A 15,405-nucleotide genomic window follows, 5' to 3' on the forward strand; every position below is an offset into this window, starting at 1 on the left:
CGTGCGAGCCTGCATTGTTCTTCTCTCTTCAGGAATGTCGACCCGCTCTCATCAAGGATGTTGGACCTGCAAGCGCCGGCGCCGGAGATGCGATAACGGTCATCCGTCATGTGAGAACTGTGTCCAACGAGGCTTGGATTGCGAGGGCTATGAGGTGCGATTGCGCTGGGGCACTGGGATTGCTTCGCGGGGTCGGTTTACAGGAGCCGATAAGCCTCTGGACGACAGTGTACCACCGAGGCCTAAGGGGAGACAAAGGGATCGTAGTAAGGAGCGAAGGAAGCTTGAAGAGACAAGGAAGCTCGAAGAGCTCAAGGCAGAAAACCCGAATTACACCGGTTCGTATATGAGCTCCTCAGCAACCTTGGGATACGTCTCGATTTCTAAGATGCTGCTATAGAGCTTTCCGCCACGACTCCACCGCCGGAGGACATGGAATTCACCGACAGCGCGAAAAAGGATCAGGAGGAAGCCATTTTCAACGAATGTGAGTTTTGAATACTTGAAAATGAAAAATCGTGTCAGTCCAGGGGGTTAACTCAGCACGTGTACTAGTCATGAAAAATGGAATCAACGTCCTTCATTCAACCACCGCTAAAAATAGCATGCTTCAACCCCGACTGCCCCAATTGTGTCAAGAATCTAGTGCCTTGTATACCATCTGCCTCACATTCCAGTTATCTTTGTCGGCGACTCATACTCCACGCTTCTTCGAATACTTCGACTCTGCGTTACGCGAATTCCGATCCGAGCTCGCCCATAGTACGATCCTCTCGGATGGGACACTGACCGCGGGGCTGTTACTTTGTAGTATTGGCGTAGGTTTTCCCCATGGCCCTTTGTTTCAGTCGAATCTTCAGCTATCTACAACAATCTCTGACACTTTATTATATTTTCTCAGTTGATGCATGGTTTACCCTGGACTATGCATCTAGAAGGCATGCATAATATCTTGCAAAGCCATGGTTTGGATGACCAACAGAGCACAATTAGACAAAGCCTATTCCGCGCCCACTTGCTCGAGGTCATGGGGGTCATGGACATACCCTGTGTTGCGGTCGGGCGCCAAAGACCCAGTATCGGCATCTGGCGTCGTTTCTGTCAACCGACGGGACCAAGACACGGCATTGAACCGGTTACAGGACTACCACGCACGCTAGTTGATCTGTTTGCGGGAATTGACTTCGATACAACGGAGCAAAGCTTTTGGGATTGGTCCGGCGAAGCGGGAAGCTTCTTACAGTGCTATTTGTGGGAAGCCCATCGCTTGGCCGGCATTTTAACCCTTCGTCGAAATGCGCGTCTTGGCAAACAGCTGTCTCCTGACATGTCAGAATCCGCGTCGTGGAGACACCCAATTAAGTGCCCTCTGGATGAAACGGTGTTGGTGGCCCGCATATTAGCCAATCTTGATGCTTTGCGTCTAGCATATTTCGAGCGACCGACAGAAGAACCATGTATCAGAAATGCAGTCAATCTTCCGCTATTTATTGCAGGCCTTGAAGTTACCGTTATTTCTCACAATCCACAGTGGCAGAGAACAATTCGAAGTTGTGTACTTGGTTCGCGTCAGGATGAGATTCTTCTCGATATCCTGGAAGAACTCTGGCATCGCAATGATCCTATGCTTGATGTGGATGACATTGCCCGAGCAAGAGGGGTAGAAATGGGATTGTTGTGACATCTTTCTCTCTTGAATATATGTACCTCTAACCAGGGAAGCTCACAACTGGCTCTGGCAAGACGGAGAGGCCGGTCGGATCCACCCATCACACACTACTAGCACTGAGAAGGCCTCCTAAACCAGTAAACAGGCACCTGCTTTTGAAAGAAGTGGAAGAAAGCTACCATTCCCGCTTTCTAGCAACCAGGGACTACATCTGCAATGGTCATATATACACCAGATCCAACCCACCAAGCAACTTGGTCGCCCAGTTGGCGATTCCCCACAGCACAATGGATAATAGATAATGGAGCTACTATCTCAAAACTGGCTGGGTATCATATGAGCAGCTTTTTCCTTATGAAACCTCTGCTGAGCGAACCATAACCCAATAATTCAAATTTGGAACCTCTCCCTCGTGTGTGGGTGCATCCGTTAGTTCTACCTTTTCAATAACCCGGAAACCGAAATTCTCGTAAAATCCAATATTTTCATAGCGCGTGCACTCCAGATAAATTGGTTGGTCTGCGACCAGGTCGAGGACTGATCGCATCACACCAGCACCCAGTCCGCGAGATTGAAGCGCGGGATGAACAGCAATTACCTCAAGATACCACAGCTTAGATGCTGAGTATTTTGCTTGAAGTGCTTTTTTGCATTTATGGTTTTCTTCGACTAGTTTGTCGACTCGCTAGCGATGAAATTGGATTAGAGAAAAATTGTGAGAAGTTAAGTGCAGGAATGATAGCCTTACAGCGCTCTTGCATCCTTCATCGTTTGCGGGACTAATCAGTTCCAGGAGCCATAGTTTGCATGCGAGCCACAGCGAGGATATGGTCCACCCACAATGACCCTTCGGCGGGAAGAGAAATACAACTGCTCCTGGGTCCTCTCGGCTCGATTGGATATCAGAATTCTCCCTCACGGATGTTGAAATTGACTTTTCGGGGATAGCATTATCCCGTCCTGCCGATGTAGATTTCTGGCCCTTGAGAGGAAATTCATGTGCTATTTGACCAACATTGGCCGAATACAGCACCTTCCCTGAAGACATCACTGTCTGAACCCTTCGGTACTGCCATTTCCATGCAGAAGGTTCTCCCTCAGCCCATGGTATCGCATTTGGGCGAAGCCATCGAATCAATGGATCGGATGAAAACGCAGCATTGACTGTTCGGACGATGGCTGAAATCGAACGATCTATATAGAATCCACGCATGAGGCAAAGAATCTTCTCTTTGCGGATATGTCTTAAGACCATTCAAGAGTGAAGACATACCATGTTGCACCTGGAAAAGATTGACCTTTGCCCTATGTGTGGACATTTTCCTCCCGAGATTCCCAGAAGAGGAGGTGGTAGTAACTGCAAAAAGATGATGGGTAAAAGATAAGGCGACTAGATATGAGTTTCGAGGGTCATTGGCAATGCTAGTATTGCACCGGGAAGTTTTAATTGATAGCTTGGTCGTGATAAAATTAGTCGATGAGTCCACATGAGTTCTGTAAAGAGCCCCATCGTTTCGACATACCAGTTTCGGCGATTAGCCAGACTGGAAGCTTGATTGTGTCCACCTTCCAAGTCGAGCGGATACCCCAACTTTTCGGGCTCGCTTATCAAAGCCAGGGCGCCCAGGAGAGGATGGAGCTTATGAGGCTGCGTATCTAGACTGTAGACCGGGTCGATCAAGTCTGCCAAGAGCCTCTGATCCTGGTACCCTATACCGGTTCCGGAAGGTCGACACCCCCCGGCTCTAGAAATGAGGGGGGGACGGGAGCGCCACCGTAAAACTAAGTCGGGAATTATCTGCTTTGTCCACGCCGATAAAGCTTGCCAGGGTCGTAAAGCCGGGTCAAGGGCTTATCGTACTGGCTCACGTACTTCCAACTAGCCAAGGTGGCGCAAAATGATATCGTCCATCATGTGAACCAATACCAGTTGCGCTTGAAATCCGGGGAAGTAATTAAATATCTCCGGTTTTCACCACAAGAGATCCAGCTGTCCTACTCTGCATCAATTGTATTGCAATTGGAGATATGGCTAGCGACAGCGATCATCCTGAGACGTCCTCTTTTGAAAATGAGAGCGCTCTTCCTCCAGGCACTTTTCGCTTGATTCGAGGTACGTAGGGAAACGACTGACATTCCCGAATACCGCATTAATTGATAGCAACAGAAGATGGATTGGATCTCCATGGGCAGCGGGCCATTCTACTTGAGCCTATTCCTACCAATGATCCTAATGAGCCCTTAGTATGTTGTTTGCTTGTATCCGTCAGTCAATATTCTTTGCAGGACTAATAATCGGAATTCATAGAACTGGAGCACTATGCGCAAGGGTCTGAATTTCACCATTCTACTGGGCATGACCATCATTGTTTTCACAGCGTAAGCTCTATCTCATTCTCCTTTTCTCTCGATTGAAGAGCTAACAAGCTCCTGGGTCAGACTTTCAATTCAGACCATCTTTTGGCAACAAATGGTCGTTGATCTTGACGTCAGCTATTCCGAGCTCAACCAAGCCATGTCTGTGAACTACGTGGGACTTGCAATGGGCTGCGTATTTTTTATTCCACTTGCGAAGAAGTTTGGCCGGCGTCCGATTTATATCGCATCAACGGCCCTTATGCTTGCTACCTCATTTTGGACCGCCCGGCTTGATAGCTTAGCGGAGTTGTACGTGGCCAATCTGTTGCAGGGCCTAGCTGGAGCTACGAACGAAGCAATCTCTGAGATTACTGTACGTCTTTGCAGTTTATAACGATTGACTATCTAGCTGATATCTTCTAGATTTCCGATCTATTCTTCGTCCATCATCGTGGTAGTGCGAATGGTCTCTATATGACTATGGTCATGATCGGCGTAAGTACAATACAGCTTCAAAATAAAATGTGGCCCTGAGCTACTCTCATTGAAAGAATAATACTAATGATTACCTGAAGAGCTTCCTGACGCCCATGGCAGCGGGTACCCAAGCAACCGCACAAGGCTGGAGATGGTCATATCAAACCCTCGGCATTTTCAACACTGTCTTCTTCCTCATTTTCTTGTTCCTATATGAAGAGACTAAATATACTCCTGTCATAAATGGCCAAATGAGTACGGGAGGAGAAGAGAATGATAGTGTTCCTTCTACTATGGATCCAGACCACAAGTCCGCCCGGGCAGACACTAAAACCGCAATATCAGCAGAACCAAGCAATTTCCACCATGAGATCGACCTCAGCATTCCTCTAAACTCCTGGCGCAAGCGCCTCGCCCTGGTCACACCGACCCCAGAATCAATTTGGCCATATTACTACCGCCCATTCTACGTGCTCTTCACGTTCCCAGCTGTATTATTCGCGGCCCTGCAATATGCTGCCGGTGTTGTCTGGCTCACCATAACGGCCAGTGTTCTTTCTCTCGTCTTTCCACTTCCTCCGTACAATTTTACCCCTGAGCAGATCGGATTCATGAGCACGGGCCCGTTCATTGGCAATGCTATCGGCGCACTGTACGGTGGATTCCTGGGTGATCGGTCCATCCTATTCTTTGCACGTCGGAACAAAGGCTTCTATGAGCCCGAGATGCGTCTATACATCTTGCACCTCCCGGCTCTTGCTATGGCGGGGGGGCTCATTATGTTTGGCGTTACCATTTCTAGGGTAAGAATGTGCCTCAACATATTCCAAGCTTCTTCATCCTTCATTAGTCCCCATTCTGACAAAGAATACTTCTTAGGGAATGCATTGGATTTATCCCAGCGTCGGAGGCGCTCTTTTTGGATTCGGCCTCGGCAGTATCGGTGATGCGTCCTTGACCCTGGTCATCGACAGTTATCGTGATGTAAGTCAACTCCACCTTTTGTTACTCTATCATGTTCCTTCTTTAATCGCACCCACCTATCAAATTGAGACCTGACACTTATGCATTAGATTACTGGCGATGCTTTCACCGGCGTGGCGTTCCTTCGGAATGCCATCAGCATAGGCATTCCATTTGCGATCACTCCTTGGATGAATAGAGATGGCCTTCAAAATATGTTCATTGCTTGTGGCTTTATAAGCTTCGGTGTGTCACTTTTGATTATCCCTATGGTGTTTTGGGGAAAGAAAGCGCGGCGCGGCTTGGCTGCTCGATATCACCGACTAGTGGAGCAGCAGGGTCATTCCCACTAATGCTCACGCTCTTCCTGGGAAAATTGAAAGGGTTAATCATTGGGTATTTTATCACTTCGCCAGATAGGGAATGAGACTTTTGATGGATTATATTGACTGTTCTGGGGGGGAATTTCCTTCGTAATTATTTAGTTCAAAAAATCTTGGAGAGATTTTTGAAGATTTGGGTACAATTAGCGAGGTGTAGTTTCCCTTAGGCGGGCTATTCCGATATCTCGAATTGCTCAGGAATTTTTGAGTCAAAGTAAAGAACAAGGCACTTGAACTATATCTTTCCATCTATTCTTTCATGTTGGAACTATAGATAAATTACATGCCAACGTAATCACAGACGTGAGCTGAAGGGCTCACCGCATGAAGTCGGTCTAAAGATTAGAATGGCGGTTTGAATCCACCACATTCTTAGGCAATTGGGCTTCGGCAATTCGTTTTTCAGAAATGAGCATCTGTTCTGGGAACCATGACAAATCGGCGTTCGCAGTCGCAGCGAGTTGACCTCCCTTCGTCAGAAGCATAGTTGCCAACGCCTTCCCACACAGCCAGGCTTGTACCATGCCCTCACCCCCAAATGCAGCACAAGCCCATTCAGCGCCGCCAGCAGGGCTTGTCGGCCCAGCACGCTGTGTCATAGAACTAGGCAGTTGTCCAACCCATGGAAATCCGTCTGCACTGAAGCCCATGTTGCCCGTCCACATGGCTTGGATTTGATCGCCGTGCACGCGACCCCAGGACTTGTGGCCGAATACCGCACTCAAGGCTCCAGATAAGTGGATATCTATGTAGAGGCTCATATCGTTATCTGTCGCAATGCCCAGATCGGCAACCCCGCCACCCTCGCTGTTAGCGAATCCTCCGCCGAACATCATCTGCCCCTCTGGCAGCTGGGTCAGGTAATCGAAGCCGCGTTCGTATGTGAACAACCACGAATGTTTTGCGGCTTGCAAGGGAAATTGGTCTCCAGGAGTCTGAGCGGACATTTGACCGCGTAGCGGGAAGATACGCCCCCGGAGTCCGGGAACTAAATGGCCCACATGGGCATTGGTGCAGTGAATGACGTGTTTCGCGGAGATGGTGCCCCGAGAGGTTTCAATCCGGTATGGCTGGTTTGAAGTCAGATCACTTTGAATCAATTTCACAGCTGCATGATCCTCGACCCGAAATTCATTTGGGTAGTCCTCAAGCAGTTTAGACAGGACGCCCGTCACAAATTTATAGGGCCAAAGGGCACCTGCGGGACCGGCCACAATGCCGGTGGCACGCGAGAGTTTGAACTCCTATATCGTTGTAACAAGGTATGGTTAGTGATGCTATAAATCCTTGTAGCTCGCCGACAGTTATCAATTGGTGTAAATACCTCAGGGATAGCGTCTCCTTCATACGCAACCCACTCCGCGGATTCCTCTGGCATCCCGTTCTTAAAGCGCCGCAGTCGTTCAAGGGCTTCCTTCCAGGGTTGCTCGCCAAAGAATGCGCTGAGAAACCGGACCTTCCGGGCTTGGGCTTCTTCTGTCAGCCCAAGCTCCTCCGCCACATTTAAAATCTCCCGCAGGTGAGCCAGTCGGAACCGCAAGGTCTTGCGCGCGACATCCTCGCCAAATACGTCAGCCAGTTCGGCGTATTCGTCTGCCGTCTCCAATATATGGCCCCCGTTGCGACCAGTGGCACCGCTGCAGATGTCGCGCGCTTCCAGCATGACCACAGCTGGATGGGATGGAGTTGGCGAAGCGGAAGGAGCCCGGTTTTGGAGCAGCGTGCGGGCGATGGAGGCGCCGGTGATTCCGGAGCCAATGATAACGACATCGGCCGATGGGGGCAGTCGCTTTGAAGAGCGCTGGGCAAAGTCGGGATGTGGCTTTTGCAGCCAAAAGGACGACGTTGTCGTCTCTTGTGGAATGCCAGGGTCCGCATGGATGCGGTTCAGCGCGTCCTGTCGCTCTGAGGCCGGGACGGCGGTATTCGTGAGTAGAGATTGAGCAAATGGCATTCTGACAGAGTTTAAGATATGGTTTCCTCGAGAGTGCGACTGAAAAATCGTTTCAAAGAAAAGATGAAAGTGTTGCATGTTGAGCTTAGAGTCGTACCAGCCTCAAATAGGCCGCAAGTATGCTCTAGGCAATCAAAGCCATGTCACATTGTACCCGTTGCGCACTAATCGGAAGCAGGCTGTTGGACTTCCCCTTTTCGTTTTGGCATCATATATCTTATTGTAACTGTGTCTGCAGGCTTCAAACTCTCAAGCTTGTTGATAAGGTGGAGGGGTCGACCTACTGTTTTGGACGGTTTGGGGGTGCGGGGGAGATGGACTCCACTCGGACAATCTGCGGAATAAACACACCAAGGCGATCAGGACTAAGTCATAGTTTTCAGGACATGGAATATGCCTGCACAATATAAAATGGCAGTTCTGGGTTTGGGTATGGCTATCTCTGTCTCTATCGTTTCTTTCATCTCCCATTCATGATGTCCTCCATTCCTTCTCCCGGCAACAATCTCTTCCCCAATGGCCCGCAGATGCGACAGCCAGCGTTATCCTTTCTATATCGATTGGAATGCGATATCGAAAAGCAGGAAATTGATGTCGGTGCTCCTCACGATGCGGGTATCATACGTAGCATTGCAAATATCGTACGTGGCAGCTTGAAAGGGCCTAGGATTGAAGCGTCCATCCTCCCACTGGGTGGTGCAGACTGGGCGACAGTGGTGAAGGGAACTCACGTAAGAGGACGTCCCCGAGGTCCTTAGGACCGTATCAAGAAGACACACTCTAATAGGAATATCTCTAGTCAATGAAACTCGATGCACGATACACCGTCCAGACCACCGACGGCCACTATATCTATGTTCGGGCCCACGGGCTGTATCGTCCGGGCCCGGGAACGGACTATGGGAAGCAAGTTGCGGAGGACTGGCGCAGACCTCCCAAGGCGGTTGTGACGCAAGACGACGTGGAGTTTTTCTCCCATCTGCGCCTTGAAGCGGGTCCAGGTCCGTACAATTGGCTCAATGGACTGGTCTGTCTCGGAGTGATGGTTTGTGAAGACGAGAAGATCTGGATCGATGCGTATCACCTCACCAACTTCCCGGGCGTCCGGCCGGAGGATGTGAAGGCGACGGCATAAGGCAGAAGCCCAGAGAGGCGCGGCAAATAGCACTCAACAGAAGCCGAAAAGGGGGTCATTCCAGCCTGGCAAACGAGACGACTGATCTGTACGTCTGATCTGTTTCGCGTCATTTTAATGGATGAGAGAGTGGATTAGTCTGCATTAGGCTCAATCAGGGATGTGGACGCACTGGAAGGACTGCGGGGTTCAAGTGGAAATGGAAGTCCGGCCGAGGCGCCCCACGTGGCTATCGTCGTTATCGCCGTTATCGTCGTTATCGGGGGTCATACAAAACATTATAAGACCGTGTTAGCCAAATAGATCAATACACATCTTTCAAGCTTCTCTTTTTCTTTTCGTACAATTTGCAGTGACGATGGAAACAGCCCCTCAAGCAGTCGATTGGCAGGAGCTGGTGGCTCGCAAACGCAGCGAATGCCAGGCGAAGATCCCGCACGAGTGGATGGTCACAGTGGATCAACTTCAAGTGTCCCCGCGACTGTTAGAATCTGGTCTGGTGCGGCGATGTGGTCTCTTATCCGAGATCGAGCTCGATATTACTGAGAACTACTCAGCAGCTCAGCTGCTGGCCAAATTGGCTGCAGGCCACATCACTTCATTGGCCGTCACCACCGCGTTCTGCAAGCGAGCAGCCATTGCGCAACAAGCGGTAGGCGTCCTTTTTACCCTTTTACCGTGGTGACCATAAAGGGCTAATTGATATATGATATAATCATTCTAGACATCGTGCCTGACGGAGACCTTTTTTCCACAAGCGCTGGACCGCGCTCGCTTTCTGGACGAATACCGCGAACGCGAAGGCAAGCCTATCGGGCCACTGCACGGACTGCCGGTCAGTCTCAAAGACAGCTTCTGCGTTGAGGGTATCCAATCTACTGTGGGATATGTCTCTTTCCTGAACCATGAGCCCGCAAAAACCAACTCGTCCCTGGTGGCCCTACTTCTCGACCTCGGCGCCGTGCTCTACGTCAAGACAAACATCCCCCAGACCATGATGGCAAGCAATTTCCCACATACCTCTCCAACTCAGAGAAACTGTCTCTCAATCAGCAGACTAACTAACAACAATCCATTTGACAGACAGGTGATTCCGACAATAACATCTTTGGCCGCACGTTGAACCCGCATAACACCTCCTGGACCGCCGGGGGCTCGACTGGCGGCGAAGGCGCCCTCATCGCCTTCCGAGGCTCTGTGCTCGGCGTAGGTACTGATATAGCCGGCTCCATTCGCATCCCAGCCCTTTGCTGTGGCGTATACGGGTTTAAGCCAACCACTAACCGCATTCCGTTTGGCGGACAAGTCTCCGGTGCCATGGAGGGCCTGCCAGGCATCGTCCCTGCTGCCGGCCCACTCGCACACAGCGTAGCAGACCTTAAGTTGTTTATGAACTCCGTTGTTAGCGATGGCCATGCATGGAAGTACGACGAAACGGCAGTGGCTGTGCCTTGGAACACCGGCGCTCAGGTCGCCGGAAATCAAAATGGGAGTCTGGTCATCGGCGTCTTGTCCGAAGACAAGCAGCTCCCGCTACATCCTCCGGTCAAGCGAGCCTTGGCCCGTGCCGTAGACGCACTCACTCGGGCAGGTCATCTTATCGTACAGATTGATAACCAGAACAAGGAGCATCTTTCCGTGGCTTATGCGTCGCGATTGGGCTTCCAATACTTTATCTACGGCCCACACGAGGATCACATAGCCTCCAGCGGCGAACCGCCTGTTCCCTCCGTCGCGAAGGCTGCATCGCCGATGTTCACTGGCCCTTTCCCAATTGAACCAGGCCTAGAACCTTTCCAGACCATTCAAAATCTACATGTCGCGCGCAAGCAGGTGTCGGATGCCTGGCGTAAGGAGTGGGTAGATCAGAAGCTGGATGTGATTCTTGCTCCCGGGGCCCAGAATACGGCAGTGACCTATGATACATACGGGTGGCCCCCGTATACTCTGCTTTGGAATCTGCTAGATGTAAGTTTGACAAATGACTTTTTTTCTCGAGCGTTAGTTGTTCTCGTTACTGACTATAATATTTTTCAAGTATCCGGCTTGTATCATTCCTTTTGGGAAAGCTTCCAAGGAATTGGACCCTGAGAAGTTTGAAACTGGAGATGACGTGCAGCCAGACTGTAAGTTTTCTTTTGCACAATCCTCAATCAGCGAGCTCTCATTCACTAACCCCTTCTTAGATATTCCTGAGGAACTGGATGGAGCGCCCTGCGCCATCCAGATTGTCACCCCCCGCTTCCAAGACGAAAAGTGTCTGGCAGCTGCTGAAATCATCGAGAAGGCGATTCGCATGTAAAAGGCCTCATTTAGATGATAGATATAACTCAATTGTATATATTTCTAAATACAAACCAACGATATGTACATTCTCTCAGTTAGATAGCATTCATTTATTTCGTCCACCGTTCCATCCAAGACTCGATATATCTGTGTATCAATCCATGGCTAACAGGGTTCTCCACTTGACCCAAGGAGGAACAGTCTTGCAGGGTGCGAGCTGTCTCAAAAACTAGTCCACCAGGTTTTGTTGGGGCGGCATCTTCTATCGGAAGTTTCTGCCCAGCGCCCCCATATTTCGATCGCCAGAAGTCAATCAACTTAATGCTAGGGTTCTGCTCCGGATCTTGCTCGCTCGAGGCCAGCTTCTGAAGCCACTCCTGGGGGGATACGACTTCAAATGACGGCAGTGCCGAGCTTTGCGTCAAAGCCGGGAGGAGATCATTCTTCCAGCTAAACGTCTGCGGGTTGACCAGGTGGTACACCAAGTCAACTTCATCACTGGCGGCAGCACCTTTGATGGCGAGATCGACGACGGCAAGAGCACATTGATCCACTGGCAGCCAGCTCGGATTCTCATCCAGCGCAGGGAGTGCACCTGTTGTCAATGCACTACGAAACATCAGAGCCACAGCTTCGGTGTCGTTCCACTGCGCGCTGACCCTATCGCCGCCAAGTTGGCCGATACGCAGCACCCGCGCTTGCATGCCTGTTTGTCGCATGGCACTACGTGTTATATGTTCTGTGACCAGCTTGGAGCGACCGTAGCCCATGTTCTGAGCATGATCGAGATTCTCTATCATCGTCTCCGGGATCGAGGCTGGCTTTGGGGTCCCGCTGGCTGTGCTCACGCTCGAGCAGAAGAAGAACTGTGCTGGACTCGGCAATCTGGACCGCAGACAGAAGTTTATTAAATTATAGGTGCCACGGATGTGTTGCTGTTCAAAGGATCGCACGCCCAGGTTGAAGTTCACAGCCCATGCACTATGAATCACGCACGTCGTGGACGAAAGCAGGTGCTCCAGGACATAATTTTCCAGGCCCAAGTTTGCCTGTGACAGATCACTAGGAACAGCGCGAAGCTTCGCGGACTCATGATCAGAAAGTGAGATATTGCGGTCAGTAAGTGCCTGTGCCAGGCGAGCCCCCGCGGCGACTTGCCCTGGTGCTCGGACAAGCGCCCATACCTCTGAGACTGTTGTCCGCTTTAGAGTTTCAGCAACGATGAAAGCGCCCAGGTTTCCTGTGGCACCGGTGACAATGACGACCTGCTTCTCTCCTTGGTTTGGGGTAGATGAGAAGTGTTGAGTAAACGTTGAGTATTTCTCGATCATTTCCCGCATAACTTGGATCTCGTCCTCTGCTTCAAACTCCTGGCCAGTCCGCATCTGGTAGAGATGCTTGGCAAGAGCATTGACCGTTCCCTTCTCGAACACAATGTTCTGGCTTAGTTCATCTGCTTGGTTGCCGATGTCCAGGTCATGCACAATGTATCTCCAGATCTGCGTCGTTTGCAAACTGTCTACACCGGCGGAGAAAATATCTGCTTCGGCGTCGCGTAGTGTAATGCCGAGGTCGTCACGGAATCTGGCGAGTAGCCAATTCTCGAGCTCGACAATGCTTAGTGCAAGACTTCCTTGTTTTCCCTTCCCACCAAAGCTGTCATAAGCTAATTGGATATCTTGTTCAAATTGCTGGTATACTTGGGCGCGGATAAATGTACCCTTGTCTGTCCTGGGGTATGCGACATCGCCGCCTTTGACAACCACCAGCTCCTTAGGAATTCGAGAGAAAGTCTCGGCTCGAGCATTGGCTGCCTCTACCGCCGGCCAAATTGCTTCCAGGAATTCTTTATCATTTAATTCCAATGCCTTTTCTGCAGCCCGGAAGATCAATGCACCAGGCACAGTTCGCTGGAACCCGAAGACCACGCACTCTCTCACAAGCTCTTCCTCTCGTACTCGTCCTTCTATGGGGATTGGAAGGACCTTCTCTCCATTCACAAGTGTAATCCTGTCATCCAGGCGGCTCAGGTATTTAAAGTAGTTGCTCTTATTTGGATCCGGGTGTCGAGTGAACAGATCTGCGGTTCTGAAACTGTTCGCAGGATTCTTGTCACTGAACGGCGCCTTGGAATTGGAGGGTCCTTTGCTAGGAAGACCGTCCAGCGCGACGCACTCGAAGACTCCAGGTGAGATCTCATCCATCAAGGTATGATCCGCGACAGGACGGTGCAGTCGCATGTATTGCCACTCCGTATCCCCTGGCGGCCGGAAGGAAGTCATAATCTGGCCCGTTTCCGTGGCACCATAGTTGCCCACCAGATTGACACCCTGGGCAACGAGACGATCTCCAAGATCATCGGGACAACTGGAGCCACCATAGAGCACGAGTCTCGGTTTTGCGAGCAATTGGATGCCCTCAGGCTTCTCTGCAAGAAGCTTGATCACGTACGGCACGGCACTGACCTGCTGCGGCTGCGCAACCAGGAGGGAATCCACAAGGTTCTGATACGTGACTGGCAGCGCATGGTTCCCCAGGTATGAAGGCGCACGCGTATAAAACGCGCGGCCCAACTCCATGAGTGCATGAGAATGGAATAGCGGGCTAATCGTAAAGAGGCGGAGGCCAAAACTCTTACGAAAGTTGGCCAGAGTCTGAAGGTTGGTCAGGAAGATGGGCTTAGGAAAACCTGTACTGCCTGAGGAATGCAAAATCCACGCTGTCTTTTTTCCTTCGCGCGCAAGATCTACATCGGCTCGTTGGAAACGCGGGGAGCTGGCTGGACGATTAAACCAGTCGGCGCGCTGTAGAATGGGATAACTCTGGCAGCCAGTCCGCTTAGCGGATATGTCTTGAACAGTCTGGTCAAACTGCTTTGCGATAATGAGCTCCCTACAATTTGCCATGTCAAGGAGCCGTGCATAGGCAGGGGCTGTGAGACGCGTTGACAGAAAGAGCACAGCATAACCGAGCCGGTTCAGTGCGAAGAAGGTCACTATTGCTTCGAAGCTGGAACCAGCCAGCATAGCGACCACAGGAGCCTGTTCAAGAGCAGGGTTCTAACCAAGAATATCAGAATATATTTTCTTTGCTGACGATTATGTCAATCTTGACCTACCGCAGGATTGAGCCCCCGCTTCATATAATAGTGAACAGCGACATCGGTATATCGATCGATATCGCCAGCGGTATGTTCTTCAAAATCAGCAGCACCCCGAATAGGATAGCATATTAGTGGCTTCCGCGTGTCATCTGGCTGAGCAGCATGCGACTTCAGCAGGCCGTCAATAGTCATGAACTGTTCGAAAGGAGGATAATCGGCATGGAGGGTGCCGTTCAGTAGGCGGGTGGCAATGTCCTTGGTTTGTAACAATTGCGCACCCACATCAGTGGTGGTTTCTGTAATGGTCGCCATCTTTGGGCATTGAGTAGCATGGCTATCCTGGCTGTGACATCCAATATACCCTTTATATGATGTGGAGGCTTTACCCCCACGATTGCTTCATTTCCCGTTCCGAGGTGCTCGGATATATATCCGAGGCTGGGACGTTCCCGTTGCAGGAACGGAAAACTAGGTTGGATTTCCCTTCCGGGATAAGAATTCGTTCATGCGATCTTGAATCTGGGTACCTGTCTTCGTAGAGGTTATGGAGAAATAGTGAGTCATCATATATAACCGCAGGAAACTTTTCCGATAAATGGCTTCGTTTGCCATCGGGTAACCATCTATTTTGTATCAAAGCATTTTAGTATTTTGCTGAGTTGCAACGCTCACTCTCGGAAATATAAGGTGAATTATTTCAATTTCAGATTCAAGTTGAATTACCTCATGCCCCTATGACTAGACGAAATACATGTAATCGAGATGGCGTTACCCAGATTGGACCCATAGATCCCCTTAGCATAGAAAGCCTCATATAAGACCAACATGACTGCTGCAACGATGTCGGCCCTTTAGGTCTTCACTTCGATCATTGCAGCTATGACAGCCATTACAACTATCATGCCAAAGGCTGTCACCATGAAAGAAACACGACAACCCTATATAACGTCAGAAGGTTGTTCAAAAAGAAACCATGTGCTGGTCGGACCCATTTCTCGACTGAGTCTCAGGCTCGCTAGTTCATCTGGTCCAGCTGTGAATTGATCTTTTGACCAATTCTCCCATTTACAAAAGCAG

At 50.3% G+C, this 15,405-nt stretch overlaps 7 protein-coding genes across 7 annotated transcripts; 4 read left to right on the plus strand and 3 right to left on the minus strand.

Moving 5' to 3' along the window:
- Positions 1-34: 34 nt before the first annotated feature.
- On the plus strand, positions 35-1,681 carry N7462_008436 (Zn(II)2Cys6 transcription factor; the record flags this gene model as incomplete). The annotated part of the gene is made up of 4 exons (XM_057080151.1): positions 35-338; positions 401-487; positions 556-818; positions 902-1,681. 4 exons carry the CDS (start codon positions 35-37, stop codon positions 1,679-1,681), a joined length of 1,434 nt encoding a protein of 477 aa, XP_056930479.1.
- Positions 1,682-2,021: 340 nt separating this feature from the next.
- Positions 2,022-2,717, minus strand: N7462_008437 (GNAT family N-acetyltransferase; the record flags this gene model as incomplete). Its single annotated transcript, XM_057080152.1, has 2 exons — positions 2,022-2,354; positions 2,418-2,717. The coding sequence occupies 2 exons, from the start codon at positions 2,715-2,717 to the stop codon at positions 2,022-2,024; spliced, it is 633 nt and encodes a 210-aa protein (XP_056930480.1).
- A 980-nt stretch (positions 2,718-3,697) lies between these two features.
- N7462_008438 (putative MFS transporter) lies at positions 3,698-5,820 on the plus strand (the record flags this gene model as incomplete). The annotated part of the gene is made up of 8 exons (XM_057080153.1): positions 3,698-3,782; positions 3,837-3,913; positions 3,978-4,048; positions 4,109-4,400; positions 4,451-4,522; positions 4,603-5,307; positions 5,384-5,488; positions 5,578-5,820. The coding sequence occupies 8 exons, from the start codon at positions 3,698-3,700 to the stop codon at positions 5,818-5,820; spliced, it is 1,650 nt and encodes a 549-aa protein (XP_056930481.1).
- A 365-nt stretch (positions 5,821-6,185) lies between these two features.
- Positions 6,186-7,804, minus strand: N7462_008439 (NAD(P)/FAD-dependent oxidoreductase; the record flags this gene model as incomplete). The annotated part of the gene is made up of 2 exons (XM_057080154.1): positions 6,186-7,094; positions 7,175-7,804. 2 exons carry the CDS (start codon positions 7,802-7,804, stop codon positions 6,186-6,188), a joined length of 1,539 nt encoding a protein of 512 aa, XP_056930482.1.
- A 476-nt stretch (positions 7,805-8,280) lies between these two features.
- Positions 8,281-8,939, plus strand: N7462_008440 (DUF3237 domain-containing protein; the record flags this gene model as incomplete). Its single annotated transcript, XM_057080155.1, has 2 exons — positions 8,281-8,535; positions 8,604-8,939. The coding sequence occupies 2 exons, from the start codon at positions 8,281-8,283 to the stop codon at positions 8,937-8,939; spliced, it is 591 nt and encodes a 196-aa protein (XP_056930483.1).
- Positions 8,940-9,297: 358 nt separating this feature from the next.
- On the plus strand, positions 9,298-11,241 carry gmdB (general amidase GmdB; the record flags this gene model as incomplete). Its single annotated transcript, XM_057080156.1, has 5 exons — positions 9,298-9,591; positions 9,664-9,979; positions 10,027-10,907; positions 10,978-11,065; positions 11,126-11,241. 5 exons carry the CDS (start codon positions 9,298-9,300, stop codon positions 11,239-11,241), a joined length of 1,695 nt encoding a protein of 564 aa, XP_056930484.1.
- A 94-nt stretch (positions 11,242-11,335) lies between these two features.
- On the minus strand, positions 11,336-14,640 carry N7462_008442 (uncharacterized protein; the record flags this gene model as incomplete). The annotated part of the gene is made up of 2 exons (XM_057080157.1): positions 11,336-14,284; positions 14,344-14,640. The coding sequence occupies 2 exons, from the start codon at positions 14,638-14,640 to the stop codon at positions 11,336-11,338; spliced, it is 3,246 nt and encodes a 1,081-aa protein (XP_056930485.1).
- Positions 14,641-15,405: the final 765 nt, after the last annotated feature.

The sequence above is a fragment of the Penicillium macrosclerotiorum genome (assembly GCF_028827735.1).
Source record: "Penicillium macrosclerotiorum strain IBT 26536 chromosome Unknown utg000008l_segment0_segment0, whole genome shotgun sequence".
Lineage (NCBI taxonomy): Eukaryota > Fungi > Ascomycota > Eurotiomycetes > Eurotiales > Aspergillaceae > Penicillium > Penicillium macrosclerotiorum.